Genomic DNA, 27,001 nt, shown 5'->3' on the forward strand with positions numbered 1-27,001 from the left:
TCAAATAAATTTTGAATGCTAGTTTCCTAATAAGAGATAATCTCTCTCATTTAATTCAAATAGATCAGTGCCAACCTTAGAGAATCAAAACTCTCCTGTGGTTCCAGTGACTCTTTTGCAATCTGCTGCCTTTGTTTATTGCAGATTTCACACTTGATGGTGAAATTTATGTCTGGTCAAAAGAGGATTTCTTGGCCTCTGTTCTTAGATGAGCAATGTGCCTGGTGCTTAGCATTCTGACCTGATGCTGTGTGTTATTATGACATGGTATCCTTTGTACAGAATTCCCTCATTGCAGGAACTCCACCTCTCCTTACGCTTGGAGCAGGCTACGAGTTAAATAGTGTCTCCTATTTTACAGATGGGGAAACTGAAGCACCCTACGTGATTTGCCCCAGGTCACACAGTAAGCCAAAGATGGAGGCAGCAGGCAGGAATAGAATCCAGATCTCCTAACTCGCAGTCCTGGATGTTAACTGCAGGCCCCTCCTTTTTCCCATACATAAATAAATGTCTGAATAACATAAATTAAGAAACTACATGCAGCAACGGTAGTTGGAATCTCATTAAAGGACAGATCCAATGCCCCTAAAAGTCAGTGGAAAGGCTTATACTGACAGCAGTAGGCTTTGTATCAGGCCCTTAAGGAATACATTTTTATACATATGGCACCTTTCAGACCGCCTCAAAGTTCTCCACAAATAATAATTCACTAATTTTCATAACAATCCTCTGAGATGTGTAAGCATTATTATCCCCATTTTGTAGAAGGAGAAACTGACATAAAACGAAGAGACAAGTGACATTCTCAAGGCTACACAGCAAGTCTGGAGAATTGCCACCAACAGAACCCAAGCACGCTGACCCACAGTCTCTAGTATTTCACTCCTTGTGGTTATTGTCCATTTGTTTTAATGAGATTGCTTCATTACTTTTACATTGGATTTTCATTAAGTGTGGTCAATACAGGATACAAGAGGAAATACAGAAGACATACTGTCAGGCTAGAGAGTGACTTGAAGCACATGCCTGTGTCAGGCAGCAGAAATCCCCCTTATCCCTCCATTGGGCTGTCTCGATCTTGGGTCCAGGTGCACAGGAGTAAGCAGGGCTATTCATTTGCCTACTCTCTCCCTGCAATAGGTGACCAGTGCCTTGGCTCTGTCTCCTTCCTCTCTACCCAGACAAGCTGAGCCAGTGCAGGGTGAGTAGTAATTTACTGAGGAGATAGGCTAGCAGTAAATCACTACCCCCACGTGCCAGGATGAAACAGGGAAAGAACAGTGACTCAGAAGTATGTCTCTGAGGCCCACAGGGGCAGTGTCTAAAGGCACAATCTGGCCCTTAATTTCTAACAGGGGGGATACACTGTACAGAACCCAATCCTGACCTTCCTGCGCCCAGCAGGCTGGGTGAAACAGAGTGGTGAGATAAACATAACAGCACTTCTTCTGCCTCCTCAGTGTCTGAAGAATTCAAACTATCCTTTAAGGATTTACGACCGAGAACACAAGCACAAACTTATTCAGAGTTGGCTGTATGTTTCTGTTGACAGTCAACGGGCCACAATAACTCAAAGAGTCCAGTGAGCTGTTCCATTCAATTCAGTGGGTGTTGACTCTGAAGACTAATGCCCACCTACCCAGGGATTATGAATGGGGACTGGGATGGTGGCAGAGTTAGGTTAAAGTATGCTCCAGTTTAACCACAGATTCCATTGCAGATTGCTCTGATGTCTGAACAGCTCCAGCTCAAAACACGGTTTCTGCCTGTCCAGCCCATAAACCTACAAGCAACCAAATGCCTTCACGAATGTTTCCTCTATGATTTCCCTTCCCTTCATGGTTAAAGTTGAACCCTTTCCATTGTTTCATTCACAGAAGATACAGTATGGTCGCTTACTACGTCCCCTCAATACACATCTTTCTCTAACATTATTCATATATTTCTATTTTCTAGGGATTTTCCCAATTTAGAAAGAAATGGCATTGTTTCTAAAAGGTTTACTATTGAGCTAATTCTGCATATTTTTCAAAACATTTACTAATCAGTCACCTATAATTGCTGTCTTGTCTGCTCTTTAACCTCTGCTGATGGAAGGAAGATTTCTTGCAGTGTTACGTTCTTGTGTGAAGGGATATGGTCAAGGGTGCTGGGCCTAAAATTATAGTTGCGAGCTGTGGTTTGGTTTGTGGGGACTCACACTCACTTTGCATTGACTCTCCCTTGCTCTTTTCTTGTGAGCACACAGGATATTAAAATCTACAGGACTCAGCTGAGAAAGCAGAATATTTTTGTTTGCTTGTTTCAGTGCCCAGGTTGCTAGAAATACTGAGAGGCTCATGCAACCACAACAACCTTACAGGCTAACTAGACTCTAGCTTGATGTGTCTCATGGGATCCCATCCCATATCAAACACCCACGGCTTCAATGGAACACACAGCAGCATGGCTGTTATCATTGGTATTTAGTAGCAAAGGAGATGTGTTTTAGTTGATCTAGGAGTCATGAGCCCTGGGTTCTACTCTTGGCTCCCTGACTGATGAACTATATGACCCTGGGCAAGACACTTCACCTCTCTTTCCCCTCCCACCCTTTGTGTGTCTTGTCTATTTAGAGCATCCACTCTTTGGGGGTGGGACTGTCTCCCCTTCTGTGTTGGTACAGTCTAGCACAGTGGTGTCCTGATCTTGGCTGGGAACAGTAGGTGCTACTGTAATACAAATAATTAATCAGCAGCAGAGAATTTGGCTATCCGCCAATGCTGCTACCCTCCTTTGGGGAAACTGATATTTTCCAAGATCAGCAGAGCAGCTTTAAAACAAAATATGAGACCTGTGTAAGGTGAGTTAAATTATAGGCAGGTCAGCACAAGACTGGGAGTACTGACCCTTTAAGTTCTGTTCTCATATTAGGGTAAACGTGCATGAATTTCCCATAGTGCTTTCCACCATGCCTTTCTTCTAAAAACAGTTTTTGTTCACGATGAGGTCACTCCTTTGGATCCAAATTCTGCGGAAGGTCCAAACTCTGTGGCTCAGGCTCATCTTTGGTTTTCATTCTGCCCGCTCTCTGAACAGCCACCTCTCACAAGGACCAAACTCTCTTGAGCTACATGTCTTGTTTGGCATGGTACCACCAGAGGGGGCTACAAGTACTCTTGTTGAAGCCAATAGTGTGTGTGAAATCATCACAGCCAGAGACAGCATGTCCATTGGGTTATTCATAATTCAACTGCATTTCATGTTCAGAAAAAGTCGAAAAAAACCCAAACATGCTGGGCTGTTTTTTATGTATGTATATTTTTAGATAATGCTTTCCTGGTTAAGCCATTATGACTCAAATGAGAGGTTCTTTTGTTTGTAGTAGGAGCAAGGCTGTTCCACTATGATGTGAAATGAATCTGCTTCCACCCTGTCTATACAGAAAAGACTTGGAATTCAAAGGCAGCTCTGCCCAGTCTAATCCTTCAGCACCATGAGTTTAGTAGAGCAGTGGATGGTAGATTTCAGGAGACAATCTCTGGAAGGGGCTTTTAGTGGCCCAAAGAGAAACGTAGCTGGAGATGGGACAAAAGACTGGAAAGGGTGGCTATAGAATGCAGTGATTCACGCAACACTGAAGCTTCTGAGTTGGATTTTCCAAGCAAACAGCAAAGACTGAACAGAGAAATGGCAATTACGAAGGATTGGGTAGAACAGCCACTCATAGAGAGAAACTTCATTTCTCATCTGTGGGAAGCTGGTTCAAGTCTCTCCTGAGATCAAAATAAAACTTGGCATGTGCAGGGCTGCATGGCTTACGCAATGCAATGTGACAGAATGGCAACCTTTCACAAAAGCAGCATGCTCTTTTCAAACGGGATGCTGTTTCCCGGTTCAGATAGCAGACACCCAATCCCACTGCATTGGACTGAGGAGCAGCAGTAGGAAAACGGCAGCTGCACTCGCAGTGCTGAGAGGAAGAAATGGTGAACAGACGGGCTATTACAATTATTTCCGAATAGTTTGGCTGGTCTTAACCAGAGCGTCTCTCTTTCCCTTTCCCCTTTTGCTCCCGGCTTTACTGCTGCATTATTGCATCGGAAGGGCAGCGCAGAAGATGGCCTGTTTTTTTCCAGGCTTGATTTTAGAAAGCGCCTACCCTACAAGCATTAAGATCCTGGCTCTGACTAATACACAGGAGGAGAAAATAACAGAAGACGGCCAATTTTCTTTGTTTTGAAGTGCTTTCCAAACTAAGGAGCTTCTTTGGCGCAGGGATGAAGCAGAGAGAGAGAGAAAGGCCTTCGAGGGCTTCAATTACACCAAATTATTCCTTTCATGATGGGGGGGGGGGGGAAGGCCCAGTTACTTCCTAATGTAGCTGGACACAGCTTAAAAAAAGAAAAAGAAATATGGGACTGAACAGCTGTGCCTCCAAAAAAAAAAAAAAAACCTGGCAAAAGAGAAAATAATTAAAATAATCAGCACTGTGGGAGAAACTGCTTTGCAGCGATCTCAGAAAGCTCACTGACTGAGCCTTATCCAGGAATTAACATGTATTTAGTGCCCCTTCTAACACCAATATCCCATTCTAACATCAGCCCTGGGGAGTGAAGCAGGCATCCAGGCCCTTGCAGCTCAGAGAAGGAGGAGGCGGAATCAGTGGCATGGGCATACTCCAAAAGTGTAACTTGCATTATTTACACACATGCACTAGTCCTAGAACAGAGATGCAGGCAATCCCCAACGTCAGTACTCTCAGTCCAGCACTGATACCTAGTTCCTAGGGAGTAACTCTGCCTCAAGAATTGATTCTAACCAGAGACCACTGCGGACAGCAAATTCTCTTGCTGCTCACAGAATTCCCTCCACCTAGAGCCTTATGCAACCAAAAGTACCAACACCAACCTTTCTTCTAAGGCTACAAAATTGATCACATGCCGTAAGAAAAAGAACTTGGAAAACTAGCTGTAATAGTGACAGCTGGTGGTGCTTGCCACAACTGCATTCTTATCCCCATTTTATAGATGGGAAATCAGGCAAGACGTGGGGCAATAGTTTCAGGATCAGATTTTCAAGTGCTTACACCCGCAGCTGAGGACAGCTTTTCAAAAAGAGCTCAGCTCCCACAGACTGCCGAAGGGCCAGATTTGCAAAAGCATTCAGCTTCCAACATGCTTAGTTCTTCTGAAAGCTGGGGCTGCCTGTGGGAGTTAAGCACTTTTGCAATATTGGCCTTAACTTGCCCAAGGCAACAGAACGAGTCAATGTCAGAACCAGGACTCTTAACTCCTACTGCCAGATCACACTCCCCTCTGTATACTAAAAGCTAACATTAACACGCTTTTATAGGGTTTTCATCAGTACATCTCCAAGTGCTTTACAAGGAGATCAGTACTCATTTTACAAACGGGGAAACTGGCACCCAGAGAGGGGAAATGACTTGCCCAAGGTCACCCAATAGGCCAGTTGCAGAGCCAGAAATAGAATTCAAGTCTCCTGAGTCACAGTCCAGTGGAACTGTAACATTTTATTACCATAAGTTTTGGGTGACTGCATTTAGCCGCCAGTAAGTTATGCAGCTTTGCCTAAACGCACAACAATAAAACCAGGATCACAATTTTGCTTAGATCACTTGTGTTCCTTTATGTCCATGGTCAGGGACCCCCCCCTCTACTGAACATGGGCCTGATCCTGCAAAGTATTGAACTCCCTCAACACTGACTGACTTCAGCCCTGGTTGGATCAGGGCCCATGTGTATCAAATGGGCCACATATTCAACTGGTGTAAAGCAGTGTGCTTCCATTGAAACCAATGGAGCTATGCTGATTTACACCTGCTGAGGATCTGGCGCCATAATTTTTAATCTTCAAACAAAATTCACCTAAGATTTTGCTGATTGTTTTGTGTCAGTGGGCCTGATCCTAGAGTCTCATATGTGGATGCTTTCATAAATCAAAGGGAATACTGTGTGTGGAAAGGCTGCAGAATCAGCCCCATTTTAGGAGATCCTAAACTTTTCCACATTTCAGACATCCCAATAGTTAGTCATGGACTCCGGAGGGTACATACTGATTATAAATCCACAGAGACCACACCATTAATTCAACCTTTAATGGTGCCCATTGATGCTGTTAATTATTTACTAGCTGCTAATTGATTTTCCTGGATATCCCACTTCCTGGTCTCCCCTTCAAAATTACAATTCACCAAGTGTGGCAGAATCAGCACCGATGCAGGGAACAGAACCCAACTCCTTCTATGTGCCAAGGCTCACTACACCCAAGGCTCAGATTCAGACCTTTGCCTTTTGAGTGTCACAGAGTCACACAACAGCCTGCTAGAAGGTAAGCCAGACTCTTGCTTACTCTGAAGGAGGGTGACATAACGAGGTATGCTTGGAGACTGGGGCCACCACCCAGTTTCCTGTTTTTGGGAGTGCTTGGTCCTCATGTTTCTAGATTAAGAGAGGAAGAGGAGGAGGAGCAGATTATCTAGTAAAGAAGAAGATGAAGGCTCTTACTTGCAGTCATGTTTCTCAATTTCAAAATGAGGGTTGAAGTTGAGGATAATCTTCTGATTTGCTTCCGGGGCATAAATGACCCACTCACAGTTCTGGTGGGAGGGGTAATCCTGTGGGTATTCAGGTGAAGTGATGTAACCAGCATCCTTTGAATTCAAACGACCCCCGCACGACTGAACTGCAAAAACAACCAAGAGAACAGGTGGCTGAAATTAGCTATGAACTTCAAAACATTCACATTTATGCCTTTGGTTGATAAAGAATGTTTAACAGGCCTTTATGGCAGCGCGGTCTGCAACTACAAAGCTAATCACTGGGTGCATACAGTGCAGCACATACACTACCCCCCAGACACACACACACCACATTTTAGACAGATGAGAAAAGAGCCATAAACGCTCCTGCCTCTGCAATTACAGATTTATGAAAAAAGAGGCCGTGAGGTATCAGATCATTTGGAGCTGCCTTTATTTTCTCCCTCTATTGGCTCTTTTACAGGCTCTTTCTGGCACTCTTCCACAGCAACCACAAACGCACTGTACAAACATTGCTGGATGAAAATGCACAACATACCCCTGCAATGTAGGGAAGTAGCATCATCCTAATGTCGCAGGTAAGGAAACTGAGGCACAGAGGGTTAAGTGACTTGTCCAGGTTCATACAGGAAGTATGTGACAGAGCCAGGAACAGGTCCTCAATCGCCTGACTCCCTGTTCTGTGCTTTAAACCACAAGACAGTCTTTCCACTCCCCTCTTCTAAGTACCTCTCCTCTCAGTTTTGTCTCTCTCCTCTTGAAACACTTCAAGCCAGCGGAGCAGTTGAAATTACAGACTCCGATAATCAACAATGGTGGTTTTGTGGCCCAGAAATGGCCTGGTAACAATTACATGTTGAGCAAAGGAAGCACTTTCAGCTTTGGGTTATAACAGGCCCTAGAGGGCGATTTCATCTTCAAAAAAACATTTAATCTTATGAACACCACAAATCTGATTTATTATTTCCTTACTAGCTGGGAGGAAAATCTGCATCATAGAGTCAATTGATAACATACTAAGATTCCTAACAAAGTATCTTTCTACAATAGGCATCTATATTTTACGTTCCTTTATTCCCCCAATCCCAGCAGAGCGGCCATCACTGCCACCACTGCGTGCCGCCGCTGGCTCCATTCAGCCGATAGGGCTGCACCATAGAGATCCAATGGGGGCTGCCAACCAGACGACACTAAGCCAACAGCATCAAGAGGCTACGGAAAGTGCTTGTGTCGCCTTCCCAGATGCAGACACTATTCAGACAATAGTTAAGTCACTCTTGTAGCCTGATTCCTGGTTCAAAGACAGGCTTCCTCCTCCCTGCCACACCCAGCCTGGACTAGAACAATGAAATAGACACAGTGGAAGCAAGTGCATGTGTGTGTCCACTCATTCCCAAGCTATAAACCAGCCCAAGCCCACTCTTGTTAACAGACTGAGTGACCTTCATTGTCAGTGAAGCCACATTTGGGAAGTGAACCACCCGCCACTGGCAATGTGGGATGTTTGTGAGCAAAGGCTGAAATTCCGCAGCACTCGGAGCACTTAGCCATGGGAAGGTTTTAATTTAAAAGCCACAGCAAACCAGGAGGAAAGAATAATACAAAGGGGGCGGGAGATGGGGGGAAGGAAATGCCTCCAAGATTTTGCGCCGCTGGCATCAGTCATGCTTCAATATCATCATCTGCATGAAGCGGCAAGGACTTGTGAATTATAGATTACCTCTCAGCAGCCACCCAACAGGACCGGATCTTCTTCGCTACAGGTGCAGTTCAGCCATTCCCCAGCCTGGCAATATTATTGTCTGCGCCATTTCCATCTTAGACAAACGAACAGACTGTCGAGAGTTCAAACGCACAGGGGAAAGAAAGGGCAGGCGTGCAGCACTGCACTAACGCCGGACAGTGAGGCTTTAAAGCCGTGCCTCCTTCACTTGTTCCAGCTCTGATGTGCTAATCTGCATTAGATCACAAAACAGAGCCAGGGCCTTTCCTTTAAGGGGAACACACAATCTTGTACTCACTGTCAAAGCACAGAAGGGAGCCTGATCTCTAGCAGAGATGAACAATTACACCAGGTTTTACACAAAGGCAGAGATAATTGGCCCATCACAAATTAGCCCACTTCTGAAAGTTACTCCTGTGCCTCTCTAAGCAAACTAAATGACATTCCTCTGGGTGCTCTGTGTACTGCATACACCGCAGGACAGCACTCACACAGGTTTTGTAACATCTTGTTAGTCACTGCAACTGGAAATTTAGGCTTATCCTTTGGGAAGATTTAAGGTCAAGATCCTTAGCTGGCGCAAACCGGTCTAACTCCATTGATGCCAATGGAACTACTCTGATTTACGGCAGCTGAGGATCTGGCCTTAAAGGTGTCTGAACGTGGAGCAGCAGCTGCCCTATAGGCTGTAGAGGGTGTAATTTTCCAATTTGTAAGCTCCTCTCCCAGCTCTTTGCAGGAAAACCATATCCCAGCAATCAACTTGCCCTGTGCCAGCCTTTCTGCAATGAGATCTGTGCAGCCAGGTGGAACGGTTCTTAAGACATCCCTTCAACTTAACCAGCTGCCTCCTCCCTGCAAATTCCCTGGAAAAAGAAAAAGCATGTGCTGCATGCAGACCCAGCGGTGAACAATAGCGACAGGAAGCCTCCTCAAAGGAGGAGGGGTGCTCTGTCCTCCCCACGAGGGAGTAATCACTTCCTTGCCACAAAACAGGACTATTTTTATCCCCTTCTACTTGTTGATGTTCTAAACCATATTCCTCCTTAAAAATAGCTTTCTCCTCGCATCTCAAAGGGCATCGCTGTGACTTTCCCTTTCCCCAAATAAAACAAAATCCAAAAAAAGGCACAACAAAACAGTTAAGAGCTGAGGACTCATAAGAACATCTGGTTTTGTTCTACAGAGAGCTTGCTCAATACAAAAATACTTACAAACGCACATTCTTGCACAGATCTCTTTCCCTCTCTTCTGCAGCACATGCACCTACATGTGGCTATGTGGATTTTAGACAGATAGGCAGACACATCGGCGTGCACAATCTGTTGATGCTGAGATATATATGTGTGATTCACACTTCACTCATGTACACTTCCACACCCTCCCATAAAAATCCACACATCATTTGCACACTTGTACACCCTGCTAAGGACGATAAATATTCAAGCTGCAGACTGCTTTTCTTGGAAAAGAGTGAAGTCTTGAATCAATGAAAACAAATTCAATCCTTCCACTACTCATCATCCTCTCTGCAGCTTTTTCAACATGCTTACCCACTAGACTGGTATCACCAACTAGTCACAGGATTCTCGCACCCTTACTCATGCTGAACAACAGAATGAATACTCCAGAGGAAGCCCCAATTAAGTCAATAAGACAACTCATGCATTAAGAAGATCCACCGTGTGAACACGGGTATCAGAATCTGACCTTTCTTCTTTCATTCTTGGCTGATAAAATGAGGTGCAGAAATCTACTTTTACCCCAAATCTTGGGTTCACACATTGCTGTGTAAACCCATACCAGGTAGACAGGGCGGGACTGACCAATCCCATGGGCTTGATTCTCATCTCCCACCAGTTTTAACCCTGAGTATTTTCACTAACTTCAGTGGCAAAACTCCTGATTTATACCAGGTAGGTGAGATCACAATCAGGCCCAATGGTTTTACACCCAAATTCCTTTTATGATTACAGTCTAAAAGACAAAATGTAATTGAACTGAATGAAACAAACAAACAGATGGGGTTGGGGGGCTGCATTTCTCAGCTCCATAGATACTAGGGAGATCGACAATTGTGTTTCTCTTTGTTACTGTTAGAACACCTCACCCACAGGAACATGTCACCTGCTACTCTAACAGGGCCAGAAGCTGCTGTGGCATTTTTCCCTTAGCAGCCCCCTTGAAATAAACAGCAGCAGCTGGTCCATAATCAGCACTTCGATACTATGACGGCGGATATTACACCAGCTAAATGAGGCCTCATAAAGCAACCCTGCCTGACCAAATGATCTAATGGCTCCTTGAGGTGGGCTAGACAACTTGACACTGGTGTCAGTCCAGCTTCCAGTGGACAAACGCCCTCACCACAAAAATGCGCCACCAGAATGGTCACCCCTTGTTGGCAGCCCCAGCAAAGCGACCAAACACTGATGTGCATGAAAACTGAAGGCTAATTTACATACCATGTTGAAATAACAGTGTCATTTTAAGCCAGTTCAGCTTAATTGGTGCAAAAGGTTGCGTGGGTGTTTGCATTTCAGCAAAAATCAGGCTTGTTTCGATTTACTTAAGTCAGTTAAGTTGCCTGATCTTTAGATTGTGTATTAATTATATTGATTACTTAAGAATCTACAGTTATCACTTTGAGGGTTGACAGGTCCTTGCCCCAAGATCAGGCCCGGTATTATTCAAATTATGATATAGTTGGGAACCCTGATATGCACAGTTGCAACACTCACAGTATAGGAACTCTTCTGTCTTTACAAATATAGTTTATGAATACATTTAGCACAGTGACAAACACCCAAACTCAGTAAGGTAGCTAGAGATACTACAGAACGTACATCTGCATGTCCATATACTCACATCATCCCTTGCAGAACGTGAAGTGTTAGCCACCGCCTTCCCTTCATCACCGGTGGCAGTCACTCTGGCACCTCCCAAGGACTACATCTCCTTCTCCCACTGCCCCTCGGCTGTGAGGCCACTTTTATAATATGTTACGCTGCCATTATGTTTGATGCATATTCATCAGGGGATTTTTCCCCTTTTCCTTATTTGTATTTCCTCACTTTACTAATGTCGAAGTGGCTCTCTCCTATAGGTTAGTATATCAATGATCTCAACTTATGATCATATATGTCAATTCGTTACCATGGCCCTTTTGTGGGTAGGTATCACATTTGTTATTTCTGCCCTAACTTGTTTTTTTGGTTCTTTCCAAATTCCAAGTTGTGATGCACCATGAACTTAGGAACCCCCTATGCATAGGTGCCAATTCTGTCGGTGCTCCAGGGCTTCCTATGCATAGGGGGTTTCCTAAGTTCATGGAGCACTCACAGAGAAAAATTAGCTGGTGCTTAGCACCCACTGGCAGCCAGCTCTCCTCCCTCCCCCACATTCCCGCCCACCAGTGGCCCCCGCTGATCAACTCATCTCCCTCCCTCCCAGCCAGGGCTTTGGAGCGAAGCCCGTAGCTGGAGCCCAGAGCAGCTCCGGAGCAGTGGTGCTGCAGGTTTTTGACTGGAGCTTGCTCCAGAGCCGGAGCACAGCTCCAAAGCCCTGCTCCGAGCATCTCCTGAATGCTGCAGATCAGCTGTTTCGCAGCGTGCAGGAGATGCTGGGAGGGAGGGGGAGGAGCAGGGAGGGGGCGTGCTCAGGGACAGCGCAGAAAGAGGCGGGGCAGAGTTGGAGCACAAGCAGGAAGAGGCTGGGCAGAGGTGGGGCCTTGGGGGAAGGGGTGGTGTGGGGGTGGGAAGAGGAGGGGCAGAGGTAGAGGTTTAGGGAAATGGGCGGGGTGAGGGTGTGGCCTGGGACTGAGTGGGGGTTGAATACCCCAGGGAAAATTAGAAGTCGGCGCCTGTGCCCCATGCCAACCTACTTCAATGCATTCTCTATGTTAAAGGTTGCAGCCATATATGGACCTTATGCTTTAGCTCATCACCATCTCTCTAGATGAAAGGTCCAAATATGTGTGTGAACTTTGCCTTAGCTCAACGTAAAGGATGTGGCCTGTAGGTCCTTGCGTTACAATCAAAATATACTCTAATATAAGCCTATAAAACAAATAATCAAACCCATAAGAAAATAAGAAACTTAGAAGAAAAGCTGTATAGGCAAGTAAGCAGGTTAGCCTTAGATGTATCTCATGTACCTGTTACGCACGTCAGTTCATTGCCAGGACACTTCTGTGGTTGACTCATGTGTCTGTGGTCAGAACTTCCCTTTTAAATCTATTTTCAGCTCCCCAAATACTTTGGGTTTTCCGCTGGGCCATTTTCTGTGCAAAGTTTATCTGTTCAACGTTCAGAGGCCTCAAGCCTTATGCTAACTTGCTGAAGCTAATGTCTTACAGCATACAGGCCTGTGGGTTGCTTGCATTACTGCTGAATATAATGCAAAGCAGAATATAGTGCAAAGCAATGAATATAATAAAGACAAGCTAGCCCAGGCTTATGCAAAACAGAAATAAGACACTCTTAAAGCAAAATCACAGAATCCACTCAAGCTGGTTTAACTAAACCGGTGCAAGTTTGTGTGTAGACAAGGCCTGGGCCACTGTTCCAGCCCAAGTCTGTCCATACAGGTCAGGTCTTGAGGCACATGGGCTGGGCAGGGTGAAGGAAGCAGGCACTGCTGCCGCACAAGCAGTGTGTGTTGTATGGATTAAACAGAAGATGTCAGTTTCCAGCGTGCCTTGGCAGCTTTCACCAGCCTTAAATTCCCTTAATAAAATTAAAATGAAACATTAAACATTAGCCAGATCTGCTAGGGGCCCAGTATGTTCCGCCACTCAGTAGCAAAATGCACTGTTTGGAAACCGCTCTCCTGTGCTCCCTCCCAGGCTTGCTGGAGGAGGAGAGCTAGATCTAGGATGGTGGGTCAGCAGGGGAAGCAGCAGATCTCTGGCTTGCTCCTCCCCTGTGCTCAATCACAGGGAAACGTCTCTAAACCAATTCTACAGTGCTGCCGTGGCTCTGGTGAGGGCAGGGGCAGCTGCTCTCCTGGGCATCATCCTCCCTCAGATCCCCCAGGGAGTAAGATCATTCCAGCAAGACCGTACACTGCTTCCCCCGCCACACTGGGACTGACCCCTGGAAGGTTGATGGCAAGTCCATGGCAATACAGCTCCCAGAGTACTGTGCAATGTAATGGTGGGGAACCAAAGGCCTGAGGCATCACATAAAAACATTGGACACAACACAAAGGCTCCAGCCCTCCAAAGGTGTCCTGAGAGGTTTCCCCACACAGCTGGGTTTGGAGAGCTGAGATCCTTGCCCACTCTGTGGTGCAGAACATATTTCCCCTCATTTCCCCATGGGAAAATTAGGAGAAGCCTCTCCTTGCTGGAATTCACCAGCCAAGAGCAGCCCCTCACATGCATGTGCACACCACTCCCTTTAAAGTTGGCCTGGCAAGCATTACAGAAATGGATCAAAGCAGATGGTTGGGCCCAGGGATCTGCCTAAGAGATTATATGAGAGTGCCCTGACGCCTTCGAGCGCTGTGAAATCTTGAGAGAGAGGGTGTTCTCCCACTGAGTGAGCTTTCTGCCAATTAAATCTCACCAGATTTTGCTGACATCAGAAGAGCAGGGTTCAGCGCATCCTCTGATCTTGGATACAAAAAGCGAAGGCCAACTCCAAGTATAACTTAAACTTATCCTGACCAAAGAGGTGCATTTCAAAACAAACACACATGCTGCAGCCGCTCAGAGTTGGTGGTTTCCAACAAGAAACCACCAATAAATCTTTTTGATTCACTAAGGTCATATTTGGTTACGATGCATTCATGCAAAAATAGCACATGACATAGGAGCAGTTCCTGCTGTCATAGCCATTCAAGGAAGGAGACAGAGCTGAGACATTCCAGCACCAGGTAGTCAGTGAGAGTTCTGCCTGCACCAAGAGAGAGGATCAGGCTAGGTAACATTTTGTTGAGAGTCACAACCAGGACTTTAGAACCACCAAAGAGGAGACTGCTGTCCGGAGAATCCTTTGGCTGAGCCCAGTGCACGCTGGGACAGGACTTTGGGGGCATAACCAGCGCCTTGTCAACACACACGCTGAGCAGACATGAATGATCTATGAAGTTTATGTACCTCCCTACCAAGTCCCAGTGCCTTGATTTAAGGAGCTCCCAGTAGCTGGGTGACATGCAGACCCTCTGAGTCCGTTTGTTGTATGTCAGAGTCCAAGGAGAGTGAGAGTCAAAGCTCCTTGCAGCCAAATTGGGAGCATTTGCAAAACATCAGGGCTGCTCAGGCACAGAGCCATAGGCTGTTTCCGTGGTGCCCACCCCTACAAACTGTGCCAGTCATCTGGCCCACAGAAAACATATGAGCTTTATCTGGGTCAGGAGTATCGCTCAAGTACATCTGAGTTAGGAATAAATGAGATCAAAGAGCCAGTGTTCCCCGAAACCACAGCCAGGGAGAAAGAAGGATGCGCGAAGCGGGCTGCGAGATCTCTGTCCAAGGGCATGGAGACAGGAGGGGAGGATGAGCACTTGTTGCTTATTGGCGGTCAGGACTCCATCCCCTCAAGCTGCATTCTTTATGTACTTTTTTTTAAATGCCATGAACACCGCAGCCCGTGCACTCCACTGCCTCCTCCCTAACAGGCCCGAAGATCTCTGCTCCTCGGAATTCAGCACAAAGGACATGGCCTAAAGCAGTGTTTCTCAAATGCGGCCACCCAGGAGCCATGACAGCCTCCTGGGTGGTGACGGGAAGGGAAGCAAACTATTGGCTTCTTCCTCGCCCTGCCTTCCTGTTGCTGCCCTGTACCGCCTCTGGAGACACGTGGGGCACAACGCTGCAGGAGCAAGGTGAATTCTCGACCCGCCTTGGTGGCGCTCAGTGTTAGGCAGCAGGCTCCAGTCCCGGGACTTTGGGAGCCTGGCTGCATGGCTTTTCTGGCCATGTGGCCTCAGCTTTGGGCTCCAGCCCTGGCTCTGGGCGCTGGCCTCTGGACGCTGGCCTCTGGCTCAGGTCCCTGGGTGCTGACCCCTGGCTCCGGCCATGAGGCAATGGGCTCCAACCCCCGGCTTCAACTGTGCGGCCCCTGGCTCTGACCATGCAGCGGTAGGTGCTGACCCTCTGCTCCGGCCATGCAGGCTCCCCCCACCCCATCACTCCAGACCCTTGCTGCCTCCCCAGACTCCCCATCCATCCCCCATCACCCTGGACCCCCACTGCCTTCCTGGTCCCATATCCATTCCCACATTGCCACAGTCCCTGCTATGTCCCTCTCTGACCCCCGATTTAGGGCTTAATTTGTCCTGGGGCTTGCTGAGAAAAAGTGTGCTGTGAAAAGTGATATTAATGAACATACAAATATCACTTCTCACAGAATTATTTTTATTATTGAGGCCACACAAAAAAACCCACATAAATAAATTACAATGATTTAGACGTGTCTCTGTGTATATTTATTTGTTTTTCCTAAAGTTAATTACGTATTTTAGGAAAAAACATCAGTGCAGCCACCAGCAAGGGTTGGTGGCTGTAGTCTGAGGCCACCAACATATTTGTTGTGAGAACCGCTGCCCTAAAGGCTCCTTTTCATGCCATCACATACTCACTTATAGCTCAGTAACAAAGGGTTCTAACACCTTGGTGGATTCATTATTCTTATCACCACGACTCACAGTGCTTTAGAAGCATCTATTTAGGTTTTTATAGGGTTCCACATCACAGTGCTATCTGAGCCTCTACCATAAGATAAAATCCTTGCCTCAGGGAAAAAGAACAGAAGTACTTGTGGCACCTTAGAAACTAACGAATTTATTTGAGCATAAGCTTTCATGGGCTGCAGCCCACTTCATCAGATGCATGAAAGCCCACAAAAGCTTATGCTCAAATAAATTTGTCAGTCTCTAAGGTGCCACAAGTACTCCTGTTTTTTTTGCAGATACAATTTAACACGGCTGCTACTCTGAAACCTGCCCCAGGGAGTTTCTAGTCTAGGAACATGAACAGGGATCAAACACCACAAATGTGATATCTCTGATTTAAACATTGCTTAATGATCTGTCAAGGAAAGACACATAGCACAGGGGAAAGCTAATAAGGTTAGCTATTTTAGCCCAAAAGTGGAGGTCATAGTTAACTGAGGTGTCACATTGGTTTGATTTCTGTTGTGAGCTAAAGTTTCAAAGGCTTCCTGAAGAGCTTAATAGATACAGATATACACACACATGTAAATACACTTATTTAGCTATGCAGCGCCTTCTGTAAGATGATCACAATGTGATTAAGCACACGCACAAACTTTTCAGGATTCTATAAAAGGGGAAGTTCCCCAGATGCCACCTCATCTCATCTGAGTCCCTCAAAGCTGCACTCAGAGTTTAACTAAATTTCATGCCTGAGCCATGGCTAAGCCGATTGCAAGGGCTATGTCTGTGATCTGAACTAGGATTTTGTTTTATTCAGAGTGACTTCAGCCTGTCACAAGACAGCCTCATAAGAACTCTGTCTGGGCTTAAGCAAAAAAGAAACGAGCCAATCCATCAGGCTAGGAATGCAGCCGTTCGACCACTTCCTAAGGCAACTGGGAAGGGATACAATCAGGGCTGGTGCAACCACTAGGCGAACTAGGCTGTCGCCTAGGGCACACCAAAAAGCAGATGCATGCGGGCAGTGGCCCCCATGCACCCCCTGGCTTGCCCCTTGCTGTGCTCACTCCTGGGAGCCACAGAGCCCGAGTGCGGTGAGCGGGGAGCACATGGGAGCCACCACCCGCATGTATCTGCTGCAGGAGCCCCCGGGGGGGGGGTGCTGGGTCACAGCCTCGGCAGGAAGGGCAGGGATGCAGCTGCTCCCTGCTAGTGGTCCCACTGCCTTTGCAGGGCTGCTGCCCTACTGCGCCGCGCCAGCTCCTCCATGGCTGGGGCTCGCCGCCCCCAGAAGCCAACGCTCTGGCTCTCCAGTGCATCCGGAAGGCGGCTCCTCCCTGCCGCGCTGCTGCAACAGCCCTAGCCCAGCAAAGCCAGTGAGTGGACTCGGAGCGGGGGCCAGTGGGGTGGGGAGGGCTCATGAGGGGGGGCTATGCATCCTCCAAGGGACTTCAGGGGACAGGGAAGGGGGAACCTGGACTGGGCATGGCTGACCCCCTGGGCAGGCTTGCCCCTGGGGTTTATAAAGGCTCGTTGGGATTTGTCCCTCAATGAACTGATGTGCAAAAGACAGGGGGGCAAGGTGGACGTTTCACCTAGGGCACAAAATATCCTTGCACTCGCCCTGGATACAATATATTTACTTCCTAGCACTGGATAGCAGTGAACTGACACCTCTTGGTAACTGATCGAATGGAACTGTTCCCTGTGAACTTTTACAAGGAAAAATCATTAACTTTTTTTTAAAAAGTGACAAATTAAAAGATTTCCAATCTTTGCACCCTTCCTTGCTATCTTAATCCAGGGAGGAACTTAATATAGAAACCTAACACTCGGACAACTAGAACCTCTTTCCTGAAAATCACAGGGAACAGAACCTCAGCTGGTGTAAATCAATGCAGCTAGATTGATTTACAGTAGTTGAGGATCTGATCCCTATCCTTTAAAAATTCTCATTTCATTTTTAAAAAATATTACTTTGATGAGATTTCACATCATAGCCATTTCACATAATGCCACCTGCACTAACCTCATCATTTGTCATCTGAGATCATAAACAAATGCAATTCCAATAGGGCAACTGATCTAATAGTGTTAGTTTATATTTATTTCCACTCTTCTCCAGGCCCTACTGCTAATGTAATTCTGGAACCATTGGTGATAGGTCTGGTATTACAATTCATGGCTACTCCAATAGTCATTTGAGTGGAGGAATGAACAAACATTAGAACTTTCAGGTCAACAAGGAACAGTGTCTGTTTCCACTTGCTTTTGTATTATAATTCCAAGCAACTGAAATTGCATAAAGGACTACTACTGTTTCATAGCGATATCTAGGGCCTGCAGAGTGCTTTTCATCAGTAGATCTCAAAGCACTTTGCACAGGAGGTATCATAACCTCTGTTTTACAGATGGGGAAACTGAGGCACAGAGTAGTGAAATGACTTGCCCAGGGTCACACAGCAGTACTGGGAATAGAACCCAGGTTCCTTGTCCACTTGTCCAAAGAACACATAATATGCAAATTATTGGGATCATCTTCCCCCTGCAAAAAGGCTCTGGTGGGGGGATAAAGGAAGAAGATTAAGAGGCAATTGACTTCCATAAATTAAGGAAGGGAAGGCGCATTCACCTAGGATACACGTGTAAAGAGTTTTGATCTCTTCTGATGACAGGTGTTATATAAATCTGAAATCATGATTATTGTTATTACTACAATGCCAAGAAGGAGATCCTGAATCTTACCTCTCCACCTCCACCCCCACCCCTACCCTCGCCTCCATAACGCCTTCCAGGATCATGTCTTATTTCCTTCTGTATCCAACACTTTTTGTTGCATTCCCCATCCAGTCAACTACCATTCCCTTCCTCCTCTTCCCAGGGCCAGGCTCTCCAAGGAGAAGGATCTTTATCAGAGGACCTGCTGAAGCTACCGAGCAAGTTAAAAGGCTTTACACTGAACATTTGGCACTGTGCTGTCCAAAATGCATGTCAGTAGCCTGCTAATACGCACCGCTACACTGGACACAATCCCCCTGCTGTCGTCTTCCTCGACTCTTCTGGATTAGATCATGGTTCTTTTATGGAGACACAGGAGGAGATGGTATTGTTTAAGAGCCTTGCTGGGCAAAAGCTATTTTGTCTTTCTGAGGGCTCTCTCAAATGCAGCTACTGCTAAGCCTTAATACCAGAGCAGAAGTTATTACACATTCTGGAAAATGCCTTAAATACATTGTTTCCTGCTGAGCAAACATTCAGTGGTCAGGGAGGAAAGGAAGGGTGTGTGTGGCGTGCCCATGAACATGTTTCTTTACAGCTCTCTCTCGCCCTCCCCACTCTGGAAGAGAGAATTCCAGGCCAGGGCTAGGTTCTGAGGGATCCCTCTAAGAAACGCCTGTGAAGTGAAAATGAATGGCATTGGCATGGAAGCCTATTGGCCTATTAGTCCTATCATGTAGAGGTGGCCAGAGGCAGCCAGGTTTTCAAAACCCGAACCAAGAGTGGTTCAGAGCCAGGTTCCGAAGCACCAGAGCTCAGCGTGTCTGTGAACGAGCTATCACTTCTGTCTTACCTACATAATGGGCAAAACAGAAAAGACCCAAAATGTGGGTGGTTCGAGCTTTGGATCCTATTTTTCTTGAATCATCAAGTCTGGAGGGGAAAGGGGCAATTCAGATAAAAGGTTCCAGTTCTGTCCACTCTCGTCTATTAATATGTGGGTTCACTTTGCATGCCAGCCAATGCAATCTTCATCACGATCCCTCCTCATAACACTCGGATCACTTCCTCTACATCCCTCTAAGGAAAAGGAACCGCTCTAAGAGACCATTTAAAAAAAAAAAACTAAAGGCACAAAGGAAAATCCTTTTCCCAAAACAAAATTTGTTAATGAAGTCAAAATGACAGAAGGTCACCTGCAAATTTTTTTTTAAAACACTAAGTCTTTGCTTAGCAGCCAGGATCTAAAACCCAGTCCTACATGCCCCTTCGTAAGCAGTCCCATTGAATTTAACTGGACTACTTGTGTGAATAAAGGCTTACTGGGATGAGTCCTTGTTTTTGAGGGGAGCCGAACAGGTTGATCAATCTGGACCAATTCCCGAACTCCTCCTTCAGACAAAACCCCCACTGAAGTCAGTTCTTGTGTCTATCTCTGGAGAACAACTTGGCCCTTTGAGACTTTGATGTGACTTTGACTACTGGGAGATGACCCTTTGATTCTGATTGTGATTAAAACCATGCCACTGTAGCCCGAACCACTGCAAAACTGTGCCAGCAACAACCCTGACCTGTGTGAATGCTGCTACCACAGTTTCAACCAGAGTGTGTGAAGAGGGATTTTGAAAATAACCTAGTTATCCCTTTGTTACAATTAGAAATGTGTCAAAGGGCTGGTGTATGATGAGGGTAAAACTGGACTGTTCACGCCTCCTCCTCACTCCCCAGTGTGTAAATTCTGTCATCTTTCCCTGCTTTCTGGATTAGAGACCCCAAGTGGGAGACCCCAAGATGGGAGGCTTGCCTCTGTGACTTCATATCACAATGGAGAGGAGTTTTAGCAGCTTGCAGTTTTCTCTCACACTGCTGCATATGGCCCCCACCAACACTGCTAAATGCTTGCTTCAATATTTCAACTTTAGATCCAATCATGGTGTATTTATACAGCACAGCTGGTCTGTCAGAGGTCACATAATTTGGCAGTCGTCCCAGCGCTTAAAAATTAATTTTTCCTTATTAATACAACTGGGGGTCCCACAGGATAGGATCCTAGCCTTATCTGAACCTGACAGCTTCCTAAACCCTGTGAAGGATGCTTTCTCCTCTAAGGCTATCCGTGATCCAAGGCCACTGTGTCCTGGAACCCAACTGCACTAGATCCGGTTAGGAAGCCAATCCAATGGCTTGTGCAAAGTGACACACTGTTGCAGTGGGGGAGAGCGTCTGGTTTGCTTTCTGAGCTCAGCCACCTTAGCCTGGCACAATGTACCTAAAGCAAAGAGTAAATAACGGGAAGAGAGAAATGAGAGATGGAGATGGAAAGTGTCTCCTAGAGCCCTCTGGGGAAAAGCATGTCTGCTGTTACAGTAGACGCCACAAACAATAATTCTGAGCCAGAAAATAGTTAGAAAAACATGGGTTATAGTCCCTCACTGAGCACATACTCATATGTTTTAATGAAGCTCCTGGCAACTGCCGGATTCCTAGTCTAAAAATCCTTTCTCTCCCAGTTAGTTTTCAGTTAACAGCATAACAGGATTTTAAAAGGCAAAGCAATGAGTGTTTGTGTGCCGCCCACGCGTGTGTGCATGCAAGTGGGTTGTTGGTTCTGCTAGATTACAGAAGTCATTTCTAAAAATATCAGCTTTTAGGAAAATATTTGGAAGTCTTTACAAGTGAGCACTGCTTGGAGTTGCATAAACATCATCTGAATCACTCTGTACTTGGGTCACTCAAAACCTTTGCTTTCTTATTTGATTGGTTTTGCAACTAGCTGAGGGAAGATGAAAAAAACACAGATGTCCAACCATCAGATTTATCTTTCCAGGGTCTCCAACCCACTCCCTACATAGTTATCTTAGTCTTTGCTTGACTACAAATAAATTGGCAGCTGCAGTGTTTATCTCTTACAGTAAAAATGACTGGAAGAGGTTTTTTTCTGTGTGGATTATCATATTATTGTCTATTAAAAAATCTCTCCCCTCTCTATTTACATCCCTAGGGGGAGCTTAAAGAGGGACTCTCATAATGGGGGAAAGCTTTCAAATACACCAGACTTCCAATATAAATCCATCCACCTCTGACATGTTTTTCTTACCATGTTTGCTAATTACTAAAACTACTTTTATATAAATCAGAGTGTGCACCCTGTCACAGTTTATTGTCTCTTATTAAATTACATAATGATGTCATTTTCCAGTATTTGTGATATCACAACCATTTCCTTGACAACAAAAAGTCTCATGTCAAACAGGATGAGAACTTCATTGCAAATGCAAACAGCACCGGAGGCTGGATTGCAGGGAGGAGGAAGGCACTCACCCAAATATTTTTATTGAACTACATGTCATCAGGGAATGGTAATGGGATACAGAGCCCTGCACCTCTAGGAACCTGATTCTATATCTGCTCAAGGATATGAGAGCACACAGCACCTAACAGAATCAGAGTTGCATGTGTTGTTGCCAATTTAGCTGTTTTCCAATGCCCCTGTAAATTCAAACACCCCTCTAATTTCGATTCCTAGGGAAAGTACTGAGACTTGTTTCAGCGAACAAGGGTGTCCCCCACAATGTCCCCTTTCAGACTGTGACAAAACCCTTTTCCCACAGATGCCTGTGCCGGCATAGGAGAGAGTGAAGTATGCGTAGTTCAGTAACATCCACTGAATCTCCCAGACAGCAAAGTGCAAATTTGAAGTGCAAGGCTTGTGGGGCAGAGGGTGGGGCAAAGCAGGAGAACTTGCAGGAGGGATCTGTGGATTTCTTCACGAGACCTTTTTTAAGAAAAACAACTGTCATCTGGTCCATAACAAAGGAAATAAATGTCTTCTTTAGGAGCGTTGTTATGAACTCCAGGGATAAATCTGTTCTGACAGAGATGTCCAGGACAGGGATGAATTTAGTCCCCACCAGGGCATTATTTGAGCTGCTTAGTGGTATATGCAGTATGAGTTAGATCAGGCGCTCTCAAACTATGGGCTGGGACCCAAAAGTGGGTCGCAACCCCATTTTAATGGGGTTGCCAGGGTTGGCTTAGACTTGCTGGGGCCAGGAGCTAAAGCCAAAGCCCAAGCCCAAGCCCAATCGCCTGGGACCGAAGCCCAAGTCCTGGGCAGTGGGGCTCAGGTTACAGGCCCTCTGGGGCTGAAGCCTTCTGGCTTCAGCTTTGACCCCACCACCACCAACAACCAGGGATGGTGGGGCTCGGGTTTTGGCTTTGGACTTCCCCCACCCCCTATCTGGGGTGGTGGGTTTGGGTGGGCTCAGGCTTGAGTCCCCCCTCCTGGGGTCATGTAGTAATTTTTGCTGTCAGAAGGGGTCATGGGCGCAATGAAGTTTGAGAACCCCTGAGTTAGATGGTCCTGTAGTTGGAGGGAGGGTGGGGCTCCAGTAGGGAGGGTGTATGAATACATTTGCCTTCTAGTAGTGGGTGGGTGTGGTTTTGCCCTCTAATGGCTTGTCCAGAGGTAGAGGAAAGAACCTACTACTATGATCAGCTATGGATTCCTTTCAGCGGACAAGCCTATAGTTTTGGAGCTGAAGAGTAGAGTTCTAGTCCAACCACTGCAAGTGTGTGTGATTCAGTATTTGTGCCCACTCCCTGCAGCACGTATTTTCTTTACAGTCTCAGCCTAGTTCCTAAGTGAACAGATGTCCACCTCAAACCTCAACACCAGGGCTAACTGGCAGGCCCTTCAGAAAGGCCAAGGGCTGAAGGGGCAGGGATTGTGAACTCCCACACACTCTCCCTTAGAAGTGTTCTGCCTGGGTCAGGCCAGGGCTGTGAAAGCTGGCACCTACCTTTCAGGGGCACTAAATTCACCGAAAAAATAATCTTAAATAATAGCAGAAGAAACCCAGCAGGACTCTCCACATCCAATCCCTTTGGTATAAATGATCTACAACCGGCACTTCCCCTTAATAGGGCAACACCTAAATGCACCGACAGACCAGCTACTGCTGTGCTGATCCAAACTAAGTTCAGACTCTTTGGCGCTGGGGAAGAGCTGCAGTTCAGCCCAGCTCCGGCAAACGGGAGCTTAGTCACAGCTCTGATCTCTCCCATTACCTGCTGTTGGTTTTAGGGAGGAATCAGTCAGCTGAAATGAAGCATTCCCTTCTCACGTGGGAAAAGCAACAACATCCCAGGCTCATTTGCAACTGAAATCACTTCTGGTGGAGCGAATGAGAGAGACTCACTTGGGGAAGGGGGGGGAGAGAACATATGCGCACGCACACACACACACACCCCAACGCAGACAGCCCCGGACCTGAAGTGGCTGGTGGCAGGGCGCGGTGGAAGCGAGCAGAGGTGCCCTCCAGTCAATGGGCGTCTCTGGCTGAGCGGTCTCGCCTCCGGCTGAGGTGGGGGACCCGCTGCGCTGGCAGAACTGGTAGGGATCGCCCCACCTTTCTCTCTGCTCCACTGGCCCAAGCAGATTGATGCCCAGTGGGAGCGAGGCTGCCAGTGCACACGAGAGCCGCAGCAGCCGCCGGCTTCAGGCGGGGCGGGGGGAGGGAGAGGCTAGCACCAGGGACCAGAGAAGTCCTGTCTCGCTGGAGGAATGAGACGGGGTGTGTTGCTTGATTCCTATCGTCTGCACAGCCCCGCTCTTCGCAGCTGCACAACTGCCGCTGCATGGGAAAGGCGGGGGGCGGGGGGGAGCACGCTTTAGCTGGACACTCACTCTCCGAGCTGGTCTGATTGTAAATCCCTTTAAGAGGGTTTCCCTTGGAAGTTTCTCCCCTGCTGCCTATTGCGCTGGATTTTTCCCTGTGACGCGCCTGGACCCGGATCGAGCAGGGAGAGGTGAAGGAGGAACATGGCAGCAGGCGGACACTGGGTGTGGGAGGTGTCCGCACAATCACGACTGCGGCCCCGATCCTGCTTCCCGTTGGATTCGCTGGCAGCAGGATCCGGACCCACCCGAGGGAGGCGCCCCCGGGTCCCCCACTGCTTTGGGTGCACGGGCCCCAGGGGGCAGGCGCAGAAGTTTCTCAGTCCGAGCTGGCCTCGGTGCGTTTGTTTGAGGTGCATGGTACAGGGCCCCTTGCACGCTGGTTTCTGCCTGGCTGAGCTCTGTGACAGCCCAGGGGCCACGCGCCTCGGGGCACCCCCCGCCCCGGCCTGCAGCCCCGACCAGGCGCCGAGCTGCAATTTCAAATACAAACCCCTGGCACCAGGATCACTTTAGCCAGCCTTTATCGCCTCCCATAACGTGCCAGGGTGTTTCCCAGCGCCAGACACCGGTTCTGGATGAGCGAGCGCCTTCCGCCTCGGCACACGCCCAGGGGGACTCAGAAGTGACGGGATCCGCTGCCTGCGGTGGCACGAAGGCTCCGCTCCCAGTGAAATAATGATGGTCACTGACATACAGCGAGTGCCTCCGCGCGGAGCCAGGGGGGAGCACGATGCTCGCTTAGCCTCGGCTCACCCCGCCTCCCGGCGGGCAGCTAGCTGCTTCCAGGAGTTGCACATCTTTTAATAACGGCGATAAACAGAAGGACATGTGAGGTTTGTATATTTATTCTTGCGGGTTCCTCCCTCCCCCGATCTGTCTTATCAGGGTTTCACTCCCTGCCCAGCGGTTAATGAGCTGGAAAGGCTCTGTCAGATCTCCGGCGGACTAATTAAGCGGTCTGGGTTTAGTGTGCCCTTCACCAGGGAGGAGGGATTTAGCCAGCCACCCGCGGCTGTTCTGCGCAGCCCAACATTTCTTTACCGATTGTCAGAATTAAACAGCGGATTTGGAATTTGATCGGAGTCTCGTTGTTTCCCTTATCTCAACACAGTTTGTCCTCATCCCTCCGCTCCCCCCGCACCTCCCTTTCCCCCCCCCCTTTTGGCAACTGCTTAGGACAGAATTCCATCAAGAAAAGTTTCTAACCACTTCAGAGGGCTCCTTAGACCGCTGAGGTCCGCACTGTTTATTTTATTAATAAAAATGTATATGCATTAGCTACTCTTTCCCTGGAAACAAACATTGAAGGGAAGCATCCCCAGCTGCTACAGAGCCGTGCATTTTATTAGACAGTAGGCACAAAACGATCTGCTAAGAGCCATGGGGGTGTTTTTTGGAACCGCCACACCGTCTTAAAAACATACGAACTTTTTCAGATGCAAAAAGTAGGTTGCTTTTCTCCCTTGCCCATTCAAACCTTATTTAATTAGACTTTGTAAATGTATCTACAACCGAGTGGATATCAATTATTTATGCCTTTCTGGCTGGGTTGGAAAAAGAAAAACTCCAGGGAGATATGTTCTGCTTCAAAACATTAAAAAAAAAATCTCTCCCGAAAACTGTAATGCAAAGGCTTTGTAGTTTTTTTTTAAAAAAACCTTTTGATTTATTCCATATGTGTCATCTGAACACAGCCAAAGCCTGTCTCCGCGTGTGTTTCAAAATACAGACACCCAGACCTCAGCACACTGCATCCAGGGAGAGAAAAGTTATTTCCAGCAAGGGAGAGAGTCCTGGCTCTAGCTAATCAAACCTGCTGTGGAACTGTATAACGGGAAGAGAGGATGCCTCATCCCCTGCCTGCTTTCAAAGGCAAAGGATTAACAGCTGAGGAAATTAACTTTTGTGTGTCTTACCTGCTTCGCCTAGCACTCCGGATCCAGCCAAGTACAGAGCTACAAATCCCCAAACGAGAGGCAATGTATCCATTTTTAGCGAGAAAAGGATGGGTTTTTCCCCCGCGGGGCTGGCTAGGGGCTCTCCTCGGGAACTGGAAATCACGCTGGTCTTCACCCCGCACCTTAGAATTTCCTCGGCAAATGTTTCGAGTTGTCTTTCGCTTTTCCTTGACGTGCCTTGGCGTCCTGCCTCGCCCCCGCTCCGCTGCCTTGTACAAACCCACTAGCCGGAGCCCAGGAACTCCTTCAGTGCAGAAGCCGGCTGCTGCTTCCCCGCCGCCCCCAAAAGCTAGTCTACAAATCGCGCGTGCCTGTAACGCGCGTGTGTGTGCGATCGCCACAGTCCCTCAGCGTGTCATTTCCTCCAGCGTGCCATCATCGCCCCCGCTTCCCGAGAGCCGGCGGCAGAAATGACTCGCCCGGGGCATCGCACCGCCCCGGCGCTGGAGGCTGCAGGGTGGCACCGCGCGCGTCCCGTGGTTTCCCTGCCCTGCGTGGCCGTGGCCGGGGCGCCGGGCAGTGGCACGCGGCGCTGGGGGAGGCGGAGGGTTCACGTGCCGCTGGGGTGTCTCCCCGCTATACACACACACGCACCCCGCGCCCGCCTGCGTCTCTCTCTGGAGAGGGTCAGGCGCGCGGCGCTGGGAGCCTGCCTGTGCCTCCCTCCCGGCTCCGCGCTGCCTTTTCAGGCCGCCGCGCGTGCATGTCAGCGCGGAGAGGCAGAGCTAGCCGATTACACGCTCGCCCAGGGC

The 27,001-nt window shown here is 47.6% G+C and overlaps 1 protein-coding gene across 1 annotated transcript in view; it reads right to left on the reverse strand.

Moving 5' to 3' along the window:
- Positions 1 to 26,919, reverse strand: part of NRP2 (neuropilin 2) — a 104,142-nt gene extending 77,223 nt beyond the window's left edge. The window contains 2 exon segments of the mRNA XM_030580306.1: positions 6,510 to 6,687; positions 26,208 to 26,919. Coding sequence (XP_030436166.1) covers positions 6,510 to 6,687; positions 26,208 to 26,280 — 251 coding nt within the window. The 5' untranslated portion in view covers positions 26,281 to 26,919.
- Positions 26,920 to 27,001: the final 82 nt, after the last annotated feature.

This window comes from Gopherus evgoodei, chromosome 11 (genome assembly GCF_007399415.2).
Source record: "Gopherus evgoodei ecotype Sinaloan lineage chromosome 11, rGopEvg1_v1.p, whole genome shotgun sequence".
Lineage (NCBI taxonomy): Eukaryota > Metazoa > Chordata > Testudines > Testudinidae > Gopherus > Gopherus evgoodei.